Genomic DNA, 19,557 nt, shown 5'->3' on the forward strand with positions numbered 1-19,557 from the left:
GTTTTGGAGGTTAGGCCTGAGCTGATTCAGGGACGCCCCTAACCACAGATGCCCAGGCACTGAGAGGTGGAAAGGGGGCCTGGGGAAGTAGGAGGGGAGCACGCGGGGCTGATGGCATTCGTGGCCACGAGTACCATTTCCTGGGTACCCCGCACATGCTGGCCACTCTGCCCACCACTTTGTACACTTCATCTCATTCAGCGTCAACATCATGGTTACCGTTGGCTAACAAATCCCGCAGCCTGATCAGCTGGGAGGGGCTGGGCCCACCCCAACCCCAGCCCACCCTCCAATCCTCTTTCTCTCATTGTCTCCAGCAAGGTGATTGAGCACTGCAGTAACTTTAAAGAGGAGAACATGGACACATCCAGATAGAGGCCTCTGCCCCCACGGCCGCCACTGCTCTGGACCACGAGGCTGGGAGGAAGCACTCTCAAGCAGCCCAGCTGGCAGATCCCCACCCGGGGAGCCTCCCAACTGGATGAAGGGACACAGGGGGACTTTTGCACAACCGACGCTTTTCCTTAACATTAGTGAGAGAGATATATATATATATAATATATATATATAATATATATATATATATTTTATATATATATATTATATATATATATTATTTTTTTTTGGTTAGGAAGTGTGAAGTTTTGTGTGTATGATTTCTGTACAAAAACAAAAGAAACACTCCCTGAGTCCTCGCAGCTTCCTTGGCCATTCTCAAGCCCCAACTCAAAGCCTTCATCGCTGCCACACTCACTCCTACCCCTGCCAGACTAAATGCCCGTAACATTGTGAGTGTCCAGCCCTCGCCCTGTAACCTCTGACCTTGGCCTCCCTTCCTGTTAGGAGAGGCAGTGGGCTTTCGATAGCCCACTCCAGCACCCTAACCCACCCACCAAAGCCTGAGAACGCCCTCTAGGTTCCTGGGTGCAGCTGATGGGGTTTGGAGATTACAACTAACCCCACTGGGTCTCCCAAATGCCTTGGTGCTCTCGGCTGTGGGCCTCTGGGGCGAGCAAGTAAGCTGTACCTGCCTAGGTCCAGGCAGTCCCAGCCCCAGAGGGCCCTCGAGGAGTGGAGCTCACAGTGGCTCTGCTGCCCTCTGGCCAGGCCTGCCTGAGGCCACGCTGCTATGGAGGCTGCCTCCTAGTCTCCCACCAGGTCCCAGGCTGTCGAAGGCCCCAGCCCAGGGCTGGTCAGAATTCAGGCAGATTCCACTGCCCCTTCTGCCAAACATATCCAGAACCTGCCCCCCACCCTGGAAGCCAGCACCTCCTGGGGCCAGGGGCTTTTTCCCCTCACCCCCTACCCCTCATCTGCCCGCAGCACCCATGGTGCCCAGGCACCCCACCAGCAGAACTGAGCCTGCCTCACTCGCCCCTGCCTGCCCCGCTGCCCAGAGGACCCCACACCTCTCTCACAGGCAGGAGGTCCCCAAGCCACCCTTTCCCGGTGGCAACAGGCAGACACCTCCAGACCAGCATTTGGCACATCCTGCAGCGGCCCTGCCCGGCCCTCCGGGGCCCTTCCCGCGCCCCTCCCATACTGACCCCAGGCTTTCCCTCAGAAACCTCCGTGCTGTTGTTTCAGAGAAGTGTGAGACACAAACGTATCTTGAAATATCTTGTGGTCCTCCCTTGATGTCACTCCGAATTGCTTCTCATGGCACAGACGGCGGTGAGGAGGCCCCTCTGGAACAAGGGGCTGGGGAGCAGAGCTGACTCTGCAGGTGGCCCTTGAGGGGTGGCTTTTCTTCCCTCCTCCTTCCCTGGGCCTGTTTTTGGATTCTCCTGGTGTTTCTGCCTGCAGACAGAGCGGTCTGGATGAGCAGCCCAGGGGAGAGGCACCTGGCCTTTCTCCCCTGGGGTCTTTCGCTCCCAGCCGTGGGAAGGGCCACCTGCCCTGTGTCCCTCAGCTTAGCAGATGGGCCACATCTGCCCCTCCCTTCCATGCTCACGTGGCCTGAGCCAGGCCCCGGGCAGAGCTCACATTGCATTGCATTACCACCTGGGGCCTGGGTAAATGTCTGTACTTCGGGATGTCACAGAAATACATTTTTGTGCAAAGTGGAGCAGAGTGTCTTTTTTTGTGGAAGGGATGGGGTCTGGAGAGGGCCCTGGGCTGGCTCAGGCAGTGGGCCTTGAGTGAGGTTGCGTTGGGTCAGTTTGTGTGCCCAGCCCAGAGGGTCAACTGCAGACTGGGGACAGGTGGCAGATCGGGCTGGAGCACCTGTTTTTCCTTTGCAGCCTCTCCACATCCCTGTGCCCAGACACTGAGGGTACAGCTGGCAACAGACCAACAGGGCCCCCGCCCAGAATGGCTGTCTGATGGTAGAGACAAATGTTAAATACAAGATTATGACCCAGTGTGTGAGGAGCAGGGAGAAGGGAGCACAGAGCAGGTCCCTCCTGTGGGCCGGTGGGAGTGTGCAGCAGAGGCTGGAGTTAGCTGGGCCACAGCCCCTTAGGGAGACGGAAGAGCATACGTGCAGATAAGGGACAGTGTGGTATCCTGGGCAGGGGAGGCTTCTCACAAGCGGAGACATGCGAGCTGAATCCAGCAGAAAGACCGGGCTGCCAGGCCTGGCTGTAGGGGTCCAGGGAAAGAGTGTCCTGGGCAGAGGGCCCTGCCAGGAGAAGACCTCACAGGGAGAACCACGAAGCCGCCCACGTGGCTGCAGCAGAGTGGAGGGCGAGGGCGCCAGCAGGAGGGGATGAAGGAGCCGGGGCCAAATCCTGAGATGACTCAGCTTTGGCCCAGGATGGTCCTGGTTTACACCTGTTGTCCCAGTGTAAATATCAGCAGTGACTTCCGTGCCCCTGAAGTACTACTGAGGCTGCACCCAATGAGGGAGAGCTCTTCCCCAAAGAACAGTCTAGGTGCTGGTCCCAGATCAAGTGGAACCATTCCCAAACGTGCCAGGTGGTGTGTCCCCAGTGCCCAGTGACAAAGGCCCTCTCCTAGGCCAAACTGTAGCCAGGCTCCAAGCCCTCTTCTCCACTAGGCCACAACCTTGGCCTATAAAAACTACAGACTTCAGGGCTTCCCTGGTGGCGCAGTGGTTGAGAGTCCGCCTGCCGATGCAGGGGACATGGGTTCGTGCCCCGGTCCGGGAGGATCCCACATGCCGCGGAGCGGCTGGGCCCGTGAGCCATGGCCACTGAGCCTGCGCATCCGGAGCCTGTGCTCTGCAACGGGAGAGGCCACAACAGTGAGAGGCCCGCATACCGCAAAAAAACACAAACAACTACAGACTTCAGCGCAAGTGATTTCGTTCACTCCCACCTCTGACATTAAAAGACTTAAACACTAACATAGCTTCTAACAGCTCAAGGTCACATCCCTAGGATGACCCTAGCCCCCTCTTAAAGTGCCTGCCTGAGAAAGCTCCAGGCTGCCAAAAGAATTTACTGTTTTTAACCAACACCCTGACCACCCTTTCTTAGAGCATTTACTAAAAAGGGCTTACAATTGTGAATGCTTTCTCTGTCCCTCTGAGGTGTATTTGTACCTCCTACAACTCAGGAGTGTCTTTCTCAAGGACCTGATAGCCATCCCTTTAAAACGTAATCATCAGGAAGGATCAGGCCTCTGTCTCCCAGTCTCTGTGGGAGGATAGAAGCTGAACTTCAATTATTGCCAGATAGCAGACACAGCTGGCCTAATCAGCATTTACCCTGACCCACTGTTTGTAATTTTTCACTGCTCTGAGTCTCTTCAAGCCCCTACCCTTCCCCATCTCAACTCCCTCATTCTCCCTTTAAAATACCCAGTCACTTCTATACAAACCAAAGCTGCACTGGGACTTCCCTGGCCTGAAGCCCTGGGTTGGGCAAGGCTGAAGGGTGTAGGTGCTGGCTTAGAGCCGGGGAGACAAGACAGTCCTGTGCTAGACACTCTTATTTCCATTATTGAGTCCTCCAACCACCTCAGCAGGGGGGTACTATTATCATCTCCATTACACAGACAGAAAACAGAGCTCGCAGTGGTTCAGTAACTTGCCCAAACTCATACAGGTAGGAAGAGGCAGTGCTGGGATTTCTGACTCTGACCCAAGTTGGGCCCCTCATAGCCAGAATCTGCACCACGTACCTCCACTCTGCTCTCATCCCATCTGCAATATCTGAAAATGAATAGGAGGTAAGGGTATCACCACGGCGCAACCTTGGGCGAGTCCTGCCCCTCTCGAGGGCTCAGGCGTCACATCTCCGAACCGCGCACAATTCTGCAACCTGAAGTCACAACACCTGGGTCTTTGAAGCGTCCAGGAAGCTGTACGCATGCGTTAGGCTGTAGCCCTGGGGCTGGTGGTGGAACCCCAGTGGGGCTGGGTCGAGGCTCCCGACGGCTCCCCGGCTTTCGAAAGTTACCTGGCTGGTGGGGTGTGGGGTTGGGGGCGTTACCGGCTGCGCGCGCGCCGGCCCCGCCCTCAGCCTCTTCAGGCACCTGTGGGCTCGAGGGCCTACTCGGCCGCAGCTACCGTCCAATAGGCAGGCTCCGTCACCCAAGTCGGCCCCGCCCACAGCCTGTCTCCTCCAATCCCCGGGTGGCGGTGGGTCCTCTCCCTCGGAGGGCCCGCCCCTCTGAGCGCTTCTTCCGGGTGGGGCCCCGGGCAGAGGCGATGGCGCCGTGGGCGCTGCTCAGGCCTGGGGTCCTGGTGCGGACCGGGCACACCGTCCTGACCTGGGGGATCACGCTGGTGCTCTTCCTGCATGATACCGGTGAGCCGGACCCCGCGCGACCCTGGACCCCCCCGATCCCGCATGATTCCCTAGATGTTTGGGTCTCACTGAGTCCCTTGCCGAAGCCCAAGAGATCCTGGGATTCACCCAATCTCCTCCACATCCTGAGGCCCCCTCCCCATCTCTCATTCCAAGAGCCACCTGCTTTCTGCCTAATACCCAGTTGATCTCTAATTAATTCCAGAATCTTCCTGATCCCTGCCAGATACCCTGTCTGTCCCAGGACCCACCCGGTGCCCCAGATCCGACGACCGACTCGAGCCCCCTTCTCCCCTGATCCTGGGACCCGCCCGACCCTTCCCAGGAATTGACTCCCAAGATTCCGAGGATCAACTAGATGAAGGACTGGCGTCCCGCCCAGCCCTGTGGCCACTAGCTGCCCAAGTCCAGGCTCCCCAGCCTCAGGCAAGAGAACACCGCATAGGGGAGCAGCCTGTCCCTCACGTCCTCATCCTTGATTCTCGCCCTGGTAGCATTCATTCATCCCATCAACCCCCTTCCACCCTTCCTCCTCTTTACCCACCACAGGCCACCTCTGTGGCCACCTCCAGCACAAGTTTTCACCCTCCCTCACTACCACCATCACAGCCCCCACACATCATCCCTCCTTGCTCCAGCATAAAACCCCGGACCGGGGGCGTTCTCACTTTCCTCCCAAGACCTCAAGTCTCCTCCACTGCCTCTGCCCCTTAGCCTAAAAACCTGCTCAGTCTCCCCATCAGAAAGAACCCCCCCTCAGTGCCACCCCACTTCCTTCTCCGCTCCCTTTTACAGTCAAGGGGCACCAGAGTTGGCCACACTCGGCTGTCTGGCCGTCTCCTGCCCCTCGCTCTTCAGCCCCCCGCCTCCCAAAATCCTTCAGTCACCTCCATGGGCTGGACCCTTCCTTGCCTGGGCTCCCCTGTTGTCCCTCTGCAGCATCCCAGCCAGCCTGCCGACCCTGCCCTCCTCTGTCTCTTGGGCATCTTGGACCTGGCCAGCTTCTCCGCATCTCAGAGCCAGACCCCTCCTCCCTCTCCCCCACATCCAGCCAAGTCTGGCCCCATCAGCCTCCTTACCCCGCTGTCCATCCCCTCTTCTCCACCCTTCCTGCCACTGCCCTTGTCCAGACACGCTCCGCTCCGTGTCCCAGATAAGCCTCCCCTCTGATCCATCTTTTCTCTAGCAGTAAGAGGGCTTTCAGAAACATACCCGACCCTATAACCTTCCATGGTTCTCTATTGCGCTCCAGAGAGAGTGTAGATGAACTGCTTTTTTTTTTTTGCTGAACGTGAACTTCTCCCTCCTGCACCCTATGCAGTGGCCACACCTGACCATTCATCAAACTCCAACTCCAGGCCTTCCCTCAGCCAGGGACACACTTCCCCCCTCCAGCTGCACCCCTCACCTGCACCCTCCTATTCTGTCGCCGCAGCCTCACTCTCCCCCTCTGGCCTCTCCAGCGCTGCGGCAGTGGGAAGAGCAGGGGGAGCTGCTCGTGCCCCTCACCTTCCTGCTCTTGGTACTGGGCTCCCTGCTGCTTTACCTGGCTGTGTCACTCATGGACCCGGGATACGTGAATGTCCTGCCCCAGCCCCAGGTAACCAGGGCTCCCAAACATCTCCTCCCCCGCAACAGGGAACTCAAGGCCCCAGTAACAATCTCATGCTAGACCCTGTGCTGAGGGCTTTCCTAGGGAATCCCAGGGAATCGTCTTGCCAGACCTAGAGCCCCATCCTACAATGAGGAAATTGCCAAGACCCAGATAGGGGAAGTAACTGGCAAAGGTCACACAGCCTCGCCATCCAGGGCACTCTGCCCCCACTCTACCACCTCCATTACACAGGGGATGGATCCCCAAACGTGCACACCCAGAGTTAAGCTGGCCCCCAAGGGAGCTACCCACCAGTGCCCTCTGCCTCCCAAGGGAACCCCATCTCATACTGTGTCCCCCCATTTTCAGGAGGAGGCCAAGGAAGAGCAGACAGCCATGGTTCCTCAGGCCATCCCCCTTCGGCGCTGCAGATACTGCATGGTGCTGGTGGGTGATGCAGGGACCTCCGTGGGAGGGTCGGGCAAGATTGAGACTCCTTGGCCTCATCCCTCCTCCAGGAAGGCCTCCCAGATGTCAGCCCTGACCTCCCGCCCACATTGTTGGGTCCAGAAGGGAGCCAGTGTTGAGGCCTGACTCCCTGTGTGCCCACAGCAACCCCTGCGGGCCCGTCACTGCCGTGAGTGCCGTCGTTGTGTCCGCCGATATGACCACCACTGTCCCTGGATGGAGAACTGTGTGGGGGAGCGCAATCACCCAGTGTTCGTGGCCTACCTGGCACTGCAGCTGGTGGTGCTTCTGTGGGGCCTGTACCTGGCATGGTGGGTTCCCCCAGCGCCCCGGGTGGGTGGGTGGGGGGCAGGCAGCAGGCACCCACCAGGTGTGGAGAGAGCCAGGCTCCCTCTTCAGGGGCCTCGGACCCTCTCCCAAATGGCCGGCCCACCTGGGGTCCCTGGGGCAAAGCTGCCAACCACACACCCGCCAGCTCTGGGTCCCTGTCCCCCTCCTTCCCCGCAGGTCTGGCCTCCGCTTCTTCCGGCCTTGGGGGCTCTGGCTGCGGTCCAGCGGGCTCCTGTTTGCCACCTTCCTGCTGCTGTCGCTCTTCTCCCTAGTGGCCAGCCTGCTCTTGGCCTCGCACCTCTACCTGGTGGCCAGCAACACCACCACCTGGGAGTTCATCTCCTCACACCGTATCGCCTACCTCCGCCAGCGCCCCGGCAACCCCTTCGACCGCGGCCTGACCCGCAACCTGGCCCACTTCTTCTGTGGATGGCCCTCGGGGTCCTGGGAGACACTCTGGGCTGAGGACGAGGAAGGCAGCAGCCAGGATGTTTAGGGTTGCTAGAGGCCGGGCCACCGTCTTGTGCCTGAAAACCAGAGGGGCCGCACCCGGGGGCATCAGCGCTCCAAGGGCCTGGACCTCCTCACTGCTGCCCACTCCTCCCAGGCCTCAGGGTGGAGCTGAAGGACAGAACCCTGCCTCAAAGGCAGAAGAGGAGGAAGAGGACCCATGGGGGGCTCGGGCACCAAGGACCTGGGTTATGGAGACTTCCACCCTCCCCACCCCAAGCCAGGCTGCCTCCAGTGCACAGTTTTATAAATTTAATAATCCATAAAGCAAGTCAAGTATTCAAAACAACAAACCAAACTGCTCCCCGCTGTGCTCCCTTTCGGGTCCAGGTCTTGCAACGGGCAGGGGAGAGGTGGTCGGGAGAAGGGAGGGGAGGCAGCACTTTGCCCGGTGACTGAGCAAAGCCCACGACAGCAGCCCGTGGCGGCCACCTTGAGTCCCAAGGGCTCATCAATACCGGGGCGCCCAGGCGGGCAGAAAGGCGGGCAAGCAGAGGCTCCAACCGTCGGGGGGGCAGGGGGTAGAGAGCCCGGGAGGCCCTCAGGGCTCCAGGAATTGCTGGGACACAAAGTCGAAGTCCCGGAAGGCAGCCTGTTGGCGGGCGGTGAGGGGGCTGCGGGCATCAGGCGGCGTCAGGGCAGGCGGCAGCCCCGTGAACTCGCCCTCGAAGTAGCGCAGGTCTGTGGGGCCGCAGAGGGTGGGCACAAATGGGGGCCGGACGGCTCGGGCGAGCAGGGCCTGCCAGTCGGTGGTCTGGGGGCAAGGGTTAGAGGTGCCTCAGACGACGGGAGCGGCAGCCCCGCGGGCCCTCGATGCCTCCCACTGTGCCAGGCTCCTGGACCACTGCGGCCCTGGCCACTCACCCTGAAGAAAGGCTGTGTCTTGATCTCCTCAGCATCCCGCTCCCCTGCCCCCAGGCGCTTCTCGGGGCACTTCTGGAGGAGCTGGGGGACAGGACAGGTGCTCATTCAGGGTGTTCGGGCCCCAGGCACTGCCCGCCTCCCCCTCTCCAGCCTCTCGGGTAGGGATCCCTGAGCCAGGAGCAGCTGTCGGCCCAGCCCTGGACCCTGAGGTGATTACCTTCTTCTTTTTTTTTTTTTTTTTAAAGAGTTTGTTTTGTTTTGTTTTTTGGGGGACGCGCCACGCAGCTTGCGGGATTTTAGTTTCCCCGACCAGGGATCGAACCCGCGCCCCCTGCAGTGGAAGTGCAGAGTCTTAACCACTGGACCACCGGGGAAGTCCCTGCGATTACCTTCTGAATGAGCTCAAGCCCTTGCACCGACAGAAAGCGCGGGTATGGGGCTTCTGCATTGACGATGCAGTCAAACACCTCCTCCTCGGTGTCCCCTGGAAACGGGCACTGCAGGGATGGGGCTCAGCAGGGTACGTGGGCCACCCCCACCCCCACCCGACCTGGAGGCCCCACCAGCACCCCGTCCAGCGCTCACCTCGCCCACCAGCATCTCGTAGAGCAGCACGCCCAGCCCCCACCAGTCCACAGCCCGCGTATAGGCCTCCTGGGTCAGCACCTCAGGGGCCAGGAACTCCGGGGTGCCACAGAAGGTGCTCGTCCGGTCCCCAAAGCCGATCCCTGCAAACCGACATCCACACTGATGCCAGCGTGGTGTGTTACCCACAAGAACCTCTCGCTGTCAGAATCAAGCACCCACCCTCCTTATGACCCCATGTCTGAACCTGTGCCGAGCCCTGCCCCACACCCTCGGAGGTGGGAACGGTTTTAATGCCACCTGATTGATGAGGAATCTGAGTCTCAGACAAGCTCGTGTGCCAGGGTCACGCAGAAAGCAGAACCCAGTGCCCTCTCCCGGCCCAGGAACTCCCTCTGGCCAAGGGCAAGGGGCTCTTTTAGAGCTTTTAGGGCTGGGAAGGACGAGCCAATGTGTCCAGCTAGTCCCTGGAATGAGGGCTGGGAGGCAGATTTCCTGGGAGCTGCCACTTGCCCACCACCCTGCTGGCCTGGGCTGAGTGAGCACGACTGAAAGACGGGATCCTAGACGGGAGGCACCCACCTTCCTTACAGAGCCCAAAGTCTGCAATCTTCAGGAAACCCTGGGCATCCAGCAGAAGATTATCCAACTTAAGGTCTCTGAGGGCAAAGGCGGGGCAGATCAAAGGGGCTAAGAAGCACTGAGGCCCAGGGAACAGCGGCCCCACCCTAGAGCAGCCCAGGAGGAGGGTAGCATCTGCCCCCTCGCCCACTCCCCCAGCATCTCGGGGGCAAGTTACCTGTAAATGATCTTCTGCTCATGTAAGAACTGCAGCCCCAGGACCACACAGGCCAGATAGAACCTGGAGGGTTGGGGCAGGGGGTAGTTCAGGCCCAGGACTGTGGGGGACAGGGCAGGGAGGCACCAGGATGGCCATGGCCTGGGGACCCCAGATATCCCTGCCAGAGTCATGTGGGGGTGAGAGACTGGCAGTAGCCTCATGTGTAGCAGGGGTGGAGCTCCTCCAGATAACAGCCTGCCCTTCCTGGGCTCTGAGATTGTGCCAGGGATGACACCGAGTATCCTCACGCCGACCCTGGCATCCTCCCAGCAGCCTGCTGTGGACACCCGTCACGCCTATTTTTCAAATGAGGATCTCAGACTCCCACCCAGGGTCGCACAGCTAGTGGCTGAGCAGATATGTGAATCCGGGCTCCAGAGCCCACACTCTGCTGGGCAAGAAATACCACCACCAGCTGTTGGTTACTTACTGCTCACCAGTCCCTGTGCTCAGCAATTTCTAAATGTTATGTTCATCCATGCAACAAGCCTATGAAATAGTTATCGTTAGCCCAATTCACAGCTATATAAACTGAGGTCTGAGGTCACAAACGCTATGAGGGTTGATAACCAGGATCTGAACCAAGGCCTCCCTGACTCCATGCTCTTCTGCTGATGGGCACCCTGGAGGAAGCAGGATGAACGCGTTGCCAGGTACAGGGAAGCAGGGAAGGCTTGCTGGAAGAGGCGTACAGGAGAGATGGGAACCCACCGGGCCTGGGGCTCAGGGAAGACGTCCTCATGGATCTGCATCATGAGGTCGCCACCGGGCACAAACTCAGTCACGAAGCAGGCGTGGCTGGAGGTGTGGAAGCAGGCAAGGAGGGAGAGTAGGAAGGGGTGCCCCATGCGGCCCACGGCCTCCAGGATTCGCTTCTCGCAGTACAGGCTGCAAGAGGAGGGTGTGGGTTTTAGAGGGAAGGAGGGAACCCAAAAGGGAATGAAAACCTCCCCTGACTATGCCCTGTCACCCACACAACACCCCTGGGTCACTGGCTCTTAAGTCAAAGTGCCAGGCAGCTAGAGTGATGGTTCACATGTATCCGGAGCTCGCATAGGTCTTTTTTTTTGGCCACGCTGTGTGGCAGGCGGGATCTCAGTTCCCCGACCAGGGATGGAACCAGCACCCCCTGCAGTGGAAGCGCAGAGTCTTAACCACTGGACTACCAGGGAAGTCCCTCACATAGGTCTTGAACCTGTACAACCACCCTGTTCCCATTTCACAGATGAGGAAACTGAGGTGCATAAACGAGGGGACCTGCCCAAGGGCACACAGTTAACAACTGCAGTTGCTAACAAGAGAGCCCAGGCCTGGCTGGCCCCACAGGGTCACCTCTTACAAGCCCCAGTAGCATTCAGCTGCCTTCCGGGGCCACCAGCCCAGGCCTGCCATCCTGGGTACCCTCCACGTCCCCGGATGCCGGGAACCCCCTGGCCTCAGCACACACCTCTCTATCTCGTCCCGGCTCAGCACCTCTTGCTTCTTCAGCGCTTTGATGGCATAGTATTGACCTGTCCCCTTGAACTGGACCAGGAGGACCTGGGGACCAGAGAGAGACTGGGCTCCAGGTGGGCAGTACAGGAGTCTACTTCCCCCACCCGCTCCCCCACAGACCCCAGAGTCCCCCTAGCTAGCGTGTGTCGGGGCCTGCCCACCCCCCTCCACTGCACCTCATGAGCCCACTACCTTCCCGAAGTGGCCCCGGCCCAGCACGGCCAAGCAGCGGAAGTCCTGAAGCCGGGGGGGTTTCCTGCAAGAGAGAGGGTACGGGAAGCCCCTGGGACAAGGGCTGGGGCTTCGCCAAGGGCCGCTCCAAACCCTCCCTCCACGCCTGGTCCTGGGCTGTCCCCACCTGTGAGGCAAGAGGGGCAGGGGCTGGAGAGGCCGGGTGGGAGCTCCTAGGACTGCCATTTCCTGGGGTCTGGCATGCAGGTGGAGCTCAGTAACATGGGCTCCGCAAGTGAGAACCTGAGAGCAAGCCAAGAGCTCGGGGCGATGTGAGAACGCCTGACATGCAAACACCCAAGTGAGTGGACAGATGTCTCTCTCAAACGCCAAGGTGAGCCTGCCAGGGGTACCTGGTGGCTGAGGCTGGCAGAGACGGCTCGAGTCGAGTCCTGGGCTCCATGTGGGGGCGTTTGGTGCTCTGTGAGGGCAGAGGGGCTCAGGGCAGAGGGGGCTTCCTCTCCTTCTTCCCTCCAGCCCTGCCGTCCCCACCCAGACAGTCCCCAGCATGACCAGCCCTGCCACCGCTCACCGGCATCTCCTCGGGGGTCGGCTCCTGGGGCAGGTAGAGGCGCGGTGGCTTGGGTGGGGATTGGATCTCTTCTCGCAAGGGGGTCTTCTGGGGCGGGAAATTACTGTGGGGAGGAAGCAGACACACGACCGGGCACAGGCGGATGGAATGCGGGGGGGGTGGACCCACAGCCACGTGAGACAGAGAGACGGGTCAGAGGGCGAGCAACGGGGACAGGCACTGTCTGCATCTGGAGTGAGGTGACTCCACAGAGAAGCAGGCAGCCTGGGGCGAGGCTCCTCACCTGGGCGAGGCAGGGTCAGCGGCCCCCCGGGGTGTGGCTGGGGTCTGGGAGCACCCTTTCGGGGGGCTGATGGTGCTTGGAGAGCTGCAGGGGGGCAGTAGGCTCATGACCAAGCGCCCCCAGGCCGCCATGCTGAGGTTCATCTGGGAAGCCCTCAGGAAGTCCTGACCTGGGGCAAAAGAGGGCTCAGTCCCGGGGTCTCCTAAGGGTCCCAGCCCTGCTCCCTACTAGCCAGCCTTCTCCACTCCACACCTCTGCGTTTTGAGAAAATGCGCTTCTGCCTCTGCAGCCGGGGCCTTCTCTCAATGACAGGGTCACAGAAGGTCACCTGCAGGGGCAGGGGGCAGGGCTGAAGACCAGTCCCCTCCCACCCCACCTGCCACGGGCACCTCCTCAGCCTCCAGGCTCCCAGCCTGAGCCCATGTCAACAGACACAAGAGCCAGAAGGACTCAGAGAGGTGGATTCAACATCCTCATTGGGACCAGTGGGGAAACCGAGGCCCGGAGAAGAGAGGTGGTCCAGGGTCACACACGCGGCAGGGCAGACAGGACAAGGATGCAGGCCGCTAGGCTCCCATGAAGTCCTTAGAGAGGGGCTGGGAATCCTTCCTTCCTCTAGATCTCCTCCCTCTGGGCCTCAATTTCCACTCCTACGTGTGGGTGCAGAGCACAGGCTCAAAGGCCCTTCTTTGCTCTAACGGAGCCAGGGGCCCACGAGGTCAGAGGGCAGGGGCCAGTGGGCACCTGGACAAAGAGCAGCCCCTGCGGCACCAGGCTGAGGGAGAGCTGGTGACAGGCATTGTCCAGGAAGTCCTCCAGCCTCAGGAAGGCCACGCCACACAGCTGCCGCCAGTCCCGCCAGTGCACCCCAATCTCCAGCTCTCGGGCCTGCAGTGGGAAGGCCAGGTTGAGGGGTGGAGCATGGCACGAGCCACTACCTGGCCGGCCTTCCACCCCACGGCCCACGGTCACCCCTGTCCACACAAGGCAGCCTCACCCGCTCCAGGGGGACGACAAAGGTCTGGTCCCAGGACTGCTTGGCCACAGGCCCCCAGGCCGTCTGGCCCACAATGCGATTGTCCACCTTCAGCACGGCCAACACCTCACCTGTGGGGCCAGAGCCAGGGCTCAGGGCAGGCCGGGAGCAGGGGTCCCTCGCTGTTCCCCAGCTTCCCGTGCCCCCTACTCACTGGCCAGCTCGCCTCCACCACGCTGCTGCTTGGCCCTGCTCCAAAGCCAGCCCTGGGAGGGGGTCCCGGCCAGCGCGGCCACGGGGGAACGTCCAGGCACAGCTGTCAGCAGCTGCTCACAGCCCAGGAGGTGGACCTGCAGCGTCCCTGCCAGGGAGCATGGTGGGGGGCCGTTATCAGGTGCCGTCCTCCAATGGACCCCTGGGACCCCAGGAATGCTACCTTCTCCTGGAGGTATAGCTAAACACAGACCTTGCCCACATTAGGCCTCGGCAGCCACCTGCCACTCTTGGGGCCGGCCAACTGGTCCTCCCCTCCTGCACACTCTATACGTGTTGGAAGAAGCAGGGACACACAGGCAGAGGAGTGAGACTCAGACCTCAGCCGGGTTGCACGGGACCGCAGCGCGTGGCGACACACTGCTCAGGGCTCAGGGCCTAGGAACAGCGCCACGGCAGGGATGAGAGCCCAGGGAAGAGCAGGAGGTCTGGCTGGCGGACCTGTCCCACCGCTTCCCCGGGCCCGTCTCCCCATCTGCACAGCGGAAAGCAGCGCCAGCTCAGCCCTACCTCCTGCAACGGGCACAAGCGTGTTTTGCCAACCAAGCAGATTCATTTTAGGGTCATTAGAGACGTGTCCCTCAAAGGGCAGAGGAAGCAGTGGGACTCTGGCCGCCCTTGAGGACATACACTGGGCCTAAGAGCACCATTTAGGGAGTCTGGGCCTGGGGTTTACACTCTGAGAGACCTCATAAAACAAGGCAGTGCCAGGGTGGAAGAACGATTGGAGGAATACGGGTATTCAGCCAGAAGACAGGATGTGGGGTGGCCCCAAGTACCTGAATTTTAGGCCATTTAACAAGCCCTTACCCCCACCTTCCCCAACTTGTCTACTTGGCTAACTCACATAAGCCCTTCGAGGCCAAGCTCAGACACCACCCGCTCCAGGAAGCATTCCTTGATTCCCCAGGGGCCAGGTGAGGGGGCCCATCCAGCCGCTGTACTTCCCCTTCTCAGCTCTGCCCACAGTGGGATGGGGCCCGTCTACCCTGCATCAGCTCTGTGTTGGCAGGGGCTGGGCTCTCTAGTTGGCACCATGTCCCAGGTGGGAAGTTCAGGGCTTCCAGAGTTGACACTGTTAGATTATTTGGAGGCAGATCCAGCTTGGGATAAAGAAGAACTTTCCAACAGCCCAAACTGCCCGGGACTGGGTATCAAGGCCTCCAGGGCTATGAGCTCCCTAACACTGGCACTTTGAGCACTCTCATGGTTCCTCACTTAAATAATAGCTTCACCGACTGAGCGATCTCTGTGCCTGCACGGTGCTGAGCACTTCACACGCAACAACTCACTGAATTTTCGCAGCAACCCTATGAAATAGGTGCTGTTATCACCCCCATTTGACAGAGTGGAAAACCGAGGTCTGGAGAGGGGATGTCAGTTGCACAAGGTCACACAGCTAGGGGATGGTGAGGCCAGGATTGGAAGTCTCCAAGATTCTTCCCCACTGTGTTTCAGGCTCCTCCCTGGAAGGGAAGGAGAGCTCTGAAGTAGGAGGGACTCCCGGGTACCTGTCATGGCGGTGGGCTTCACGAGTGTCCCTGAAGGCTGGGGGTTCCCAGACACAGCAGTCCGCAGCTCCCGGGCCACTCTGCCACGCAGAGGGTGTGCAGGAGGCAGTCCCTCCAGCAGCTGCTCCAAGGCCAGCCGCAGGAGGTCCAGTTTCTGGGAGGACTCCTGGAGCTGGGCCTGAGCCTGCAGAAGGGATACAGGGCCATGGGGTAACGGCGGGGGCAGCGGCTCAGGCCACCTGGAGACACCCTGGCTGAGGTCTAGACAAGAATGTGCCTCCTGTTTCCTCATTGCCACCCCTCACAGCCAGTCCAGCGGTGTCTCCCGCCACTGCAGAGGGTGGTACCACTCAGAGAGGAGCAGCAGTGGGTGGGGACCATGATCTGACCTCGGCTAGCACCTTGCGGTCCTGCGTTCGCCGGCTACCGAGCAGCTTCACCACGTTCTTGGCGCCCTCGGCCACGGCAGCCTCGATGCGTAGCCGGTGCCGCAGCTCCTCCACCAGCAGCTCCGGTCCTGGGAGGAGGGGGTCAGCCCTCAGGCCCATGCCCGGCTCCGCTCTGCCCATCCACACTTCTCAAGGCCTCACCTGGCTCAGGGGACCCGCTGGCCTCCAGGCTGCTGATCTTCATTCGTAGCAGGGCCACCTTCAGCTGGCTGTCCTGTAGCATCTGCTGGGCGGCTGCCAGAAGCTTCCTCTCCTGTGGGGTTGTAACATATGCCCCCTGAGGCCAGGACAAGGCCGGAACCTCCCTGGTCAGACCAGGGACTGGAGCAAGCCTCCCCCATCTGTCCAGAATTGAAGCTAAGCCTCTCTCGGTAGGCCAGATACTACAGCCAAGCCTCCCTTTTTAGACTAGGTCTGGAGCAGACCTCCCCCATCAGACTAGACAAGGGAGCGCTAAGGTCAAGCCTCCCTTATTAGATCAGGGCGAGCCTCCACATCATGCTGGGGGTTGGGACAGGTTGGGAGTTGGGCTGAGATTCCCCATTAGACGTGTTTTGCCTTCTCTGTTAGACAAGGGGTTCGAGCCATGCCTTTCCCACCAAGCTGAGATTTGGGGTTCTGCCTCCCCCATCAGACTAAGGGTGAGACTGTCTCTCTTACAGGGTCAATGGCCGGGTTGCATTTCCCTATCAGAATAGGGGCTGGTAGTGGGATGAAGTGGGAGATTGGGATTGACATATATACACTAATATGTATAAAATAGATAACTAATAAGAAACTGCTGTATAAAAAAAATTCAAAAATTCAAAAAAAAAAAAAAAGAATAGGGTCTGGATCACCATCTTCTCTAATAATCAGAGAGCCAAATCTCTTCCCCTCAGATCCCAGGGGCCTTACCTTGGGAGTGCCACTGGCATACGTGTGGGTCATATTCTCGGCTCCCTGCTTGACCTTCAGCTCTACCTGCAGCTGCCTCTGTAGAGCCTCCAGGTGTCGGGCCCTTGGCTGCTCTGCCAGCGGACGAGGTCCTGAGGCCGCAGGTTCTGTGTGCAAAGAGCGTGGGGCTCATGAACCCCTCCCCCAGAGCCGAGAGCCCCTCATGGCCTAGCTCTCTCCTCCCCGCCCCTCCCGGGCAGGGGCTACAAGAGGAGGCTCTAAGAGAGGTCAGGGCCAGGGCCAAGGCCAAGGAGCTGGGTCAGCCTGCCGCCTGCTGTCCCGAGGGGCCTGCTCAGATTCCTCACTCACCAGCCGGGCCAGGCCCGGGGCCAGGCAGCAGGATGCGGGCATGCAGCTCCCGCAGCTCCCCGTGCAGCTGCTCCAGGCGGCGGTTGGAGGACCGCAGCAGCTGCTGCACGTGGCCCAGGTGGCGGCGGTCGGTGGCTACCCGCCGCAGGTTCTCCACACCCTCCTTGATTTTCAGCTCCTTCTGGATGGCCCGGCGGATCGCCTCTTTCTCATCCCCTGGGGGCCACTGGCCCGCCCCAGGCTGGAAAGGCAGAGGCCTTAGTCCCCTCAGTCCCCACCTCCACGGCCTCAGCTCATCACAGGCGGAGGGGAAGGGAGGCAGGCGCAGTCAGCACCCAGGACTGACACACATGGTTTGGGAAGCATCTATGAGCTTAGAGCTAGCATCCCTAAGCCAGATGGAAACCCCAAGGCTATTTATCCAGCCCATGCTCCTGTCCTGTGCCATCAGAGAGAAGAGTAAGGGGGAAAAAATTGTTGATGTTTACATGGTGTTCTGTTCTAAGAACTGTGCAGACATTAACTTGTTGATCCTGACAGCAACCCCATGAGGTAGGTGTAGTTATTATCCCCATTTTATAGATGAGGAAACTGAGACACAGAGAGGTTAAGTAATTTGCCCAAGGCCACAACACAGGGAAGGAGATGCACCGTCATCTCTTGGGCCCCAGCCTCTCCCTGCCGGTCATGCTTACATCGGGCTGCTCTCAGTCTGGGATCCAGGCTAAGGTCTGGGGACCAGAAAAGAGGCTTGGCACTGAGAAGGGCCCCCCCGCCACCACCAAGGTCACGCAGACAGGGAAGCCTGTGGCCTGAGTGGAAGCTAGGGCTGTTCCCCTGATCTTCCGACACCCCAGCTGGCAAAGCAGAGGCACAGAGGGGTTGAGGAGGTCTCCGGGGCCCACTCCCAGCTCAGCTCCTGGGAGGAATTAGAAGGCTCTCTCACTGCTTCACCCCAAGCGAGAGCAAGAAAGAGGAAAAGCTCCTTCCCAGAGGCCATTTCAAACCAACGGGTGCTGCTGCTGACCTCAGCCCAGGGTATCCCATGATGCCCCCAACCCAGGACTGCCTCAGAGCCCTCACCTTACCTCTCGGCTCTCCATCTCCCGAGCCCAGTGGAGCCTTGGGGACCCCCACCCCAGGCCTCCGCTGGCCCTCTGGCCCGTCTGTCAGAGGGCAGGGGCGGGGCTCAGGAAATCCTTTGAGGGCCCTAGGCCAGAGGCCAGAGCCAAAGGCCTGAGCAAACAAAGATCCCACGGAGCTGGGGGCCCGGCACCGGGGTCCTGAGTCACCCAGCTGCCGCTGCTGGGCGGAGGTTAACAGGAAATCGGAAAATATGTACAAGCCACGGCTGGAACAGGCAGAGGGACCTCCGGAGGAAGGGGGAGGGAGGGCACAGACGCAGCCCTGAAAGTTGCCCAAGGGGTGGGGGCACTCTAGGAGTCTTGTGGACAACACTTCACCCTTGACCAGAGCCCATGGTCCTGCCTGCTCTGGGCTGGAATCCTGCCAAGTGCGCACACACCTCTCCCTTTCGGCTCCGCGGCTGGGGCGCTATCTTGTACACAAACGTCCCCACACCCATTTGCTCTGGGCTAGTATCCCACCTCTCCCCACACACCCCAATAAGACACACAGCCTCGGTCCCACGCGAACCTATTGCCAACTCCGGCAAGAACCCCGCCCCCTCGCCATTTGGTCTGGAACCCTGTGTACCCGAGGGTTCCCCCGGGAATTGGGTAGGCCCCTTCCTCTGGGGTCCCCACTCGCCGCCTGCCTGTGTGCTCTGGGAAGGACCCCACGACCGCGTGGGAGTGGCACCCTCCGCCTGCCGCACACATTCTTCTCCCCTCCCAGGACCCGTCCCTAGGTGCCTGCACGGCCCCCCTTTGCTTTCGCAGCGGATGCACATCGGCCTTAGAGTGTTACCTGGAAGAACAGATTTTAGGAAACTTTGGGGCCCACCCTGGTGGCCCTGACTGCGGACTCAGACGTGCTCATGGTTAGGCCTGACTGGAGGCTCTGATTCACTTGGAGGTGATTTGGGGACGTTTCCAGGAGGCAGGAACGACTTACCCCCAATGCTCAGGTCTGCCCTGCGAAGGTGTAGGGGGGCGCAGGGCAAGGGCTGGGAAGGGACACGGGGAGGGGCTGGGGACGCGGCCGGAGCCCGGGGCGGTGAATGAGCCTCCCCCTACCCCCCGGCCCGCGCCCGAGGCCCGTCCCCTCCGGGCGCCGTTCACCTGCTGCGGCGCCCCCTCTTCCATGGCGCCGCTCGGGCAGCTCGGCCCCTCCTCTCGACCACTCCGGTTCCGGAAGCCCGGGCCCCTCCGCCAGGGCTTTCAAACTTGAAACTTCCCGGGAAGCGGCGCCGGAGTCGCGGGATCGGGCGCCCCCTCCCGAGGTCCGCTGGCCCTCGCGGGACCTGGGATCAGCGCCGCCTCTCGGCCGCGAGGGATCGAGCCCGGCTCCTGACCCAGAGGCCCCGGCGCCTCCCCCGGATCCGATGTTCCGAGGGATTTGGAGCCCAGCGCCCCTCATCTGAGGCCGCGGTTCCCGCTCCTTGAGACACTGACCCCCGCCCCGCGATACAAGGGCAGAAAAGGACATTTCCCGGGCCGGAGTTCTCCAGCTGCCGGGTCGCGCGCCCAGA

The 19,557-nt window shown here is 60.5% G+C and overlaps 3 protein-coding genes across 11 annotated transcripts in view; 2 read left to right on the plus strand and 1 right to left on the minus strand.

The window, feature by feature from the left end:
* ZER1 (zyg-11 related cell cycle regulator) overlaps window positions 1-2,066 on the plus strand; it is a 30,391-nt gene extending 28,325 nt beyond the window's left edge. For all 3 annotated transcript variants that reach the window (XM_060014025.1, XM_060014027.1, XM_060014026.1), the window contains exon 16: window positions 318-2,066. In XM_060014025.1, coding sequence (XP_059870008.1) covers window positions 318-375 — 58 coding nt within the window. In that variant the 3' untranslated portion in view covers window positions 376-2,066. The remainder of the gene's footprint in view (window positions 1-317) is intronic.
* Window positions 2,067-4,603: 2,537 nt separating this feature from the next.
* On the plus strand, window positions 4,604-7,739 carry ZDHHC12 (zinc finger DHHC-type palmitoyltransferase 12). Of its 3 annotated transcripts, none has more exons than XM_060014038.2 (5): window positions 4,604-4,718; window positions 6,182-6,318; window positions 6,682-6,759; window positions 6,925-7,113; window positions 7,288-7,739. In XM_060014038.2, exons 1-5 carry the CDS (start codon window positions 4,619-4,621, stop codon window positions 7,573-7,575), a joined length of 792 nt encoding a protein of 263 aa, XP_059870021.1. In that variant the 5' UTR covers window positions 4,604-4,618; the 3' UTR covers window positions 7,576-7,739. The 3 variants fall into 3 exon arrangements, with proteins under 3 accessions (XP_059870021.1, XP_059870020.1, XP_059870019.1); XM_060014037.1 differs by having other exon boundaries at window positions 6,925-7,091; XM_060014036.1 differs by lacking the exon at window positions 6,182-6,318 and adding an exon at window positions 4,945-5,144 and having other exon boundaries at window positions 4,608-4,718; window positions 6,925-7,091.
* A 118-nt stretch (window positions 7,740-7,857) lies between these two features.
* PKN3 (protein kinase N3) lies at window positions 7,858-19,513 on the minus strand. Of its 5 annotated transcripts, none has more exons than XM_060014032.1 (22): window positions 19,148-19,513; window positions 16,905-17,145; window positions 16,557-16,702; window positions 15,801-15,912; window positions 15,600-15,727; window positions 15,211-15,394; window positions 13,641-13,787; window positions 13,448-13,557; window positions 13,195-13,338; window positions 12,703-12,778; window positions 12,451-12,619; window positions 12,168-12,270; window positions 11,989-12,056; window positions 11,597-11,660; window positions 11,358-11,449; window positions 10,622-10,798; window positions 9,869-9,931; window positions 9,652-9,728; window positions 9,070-9,212; window positions 8,874-8,981; window positions 8,532-8,565; window positions 7,858-8,377 (listed from the first exon to the last, which is right to left on the minus strand). In XM_060014032.1, the coding sequence occupies exons 1-22, from the start codon at window positions 19,169-19,171 to the stop codon at window positions 8,244-8,246; spliced, it is 2,544 nt and encodes an 847-aa protein (XP_059870015.1). In that variant the 5' UTR covers window positions 19,172-19,513; the 3' UTR covers window positions 7,858-8,243. The 5 variants fall into 5 exon arrangements, with proteins under 5 accessions (XP_059870015.1, XP_059870014.1, XP_059870011.1 ...); XM_060014031.1 differs by having other exon boundaries at window positions 7,858-8,374; window positions 8,485-8,565; XM_060014028.1 differs by having other exon boundaries at window positions 7,858-8,374; window positions 8,485-8,565; window positions 11,597-12,056; window positions 12,451-12,534.
* Between the last annotated feature and the right edge of the window lie 44 nt (window positions 19,514-19,557).

The sequence above is a fragment of the Delphinus delphis genome, chromosome 6 (genome assembly GCF_949987515.2).
Source record: "Delphinus delphis chromosome 6, mDelDel1.2, whole genome shotgun sequence".
Taxonomy (NCBI): Eukaryota; Metazoa; Chordata; class Mammalia; order Artiodactyla; family Delphinidae; genus Delphinus; species Delphinus delphis.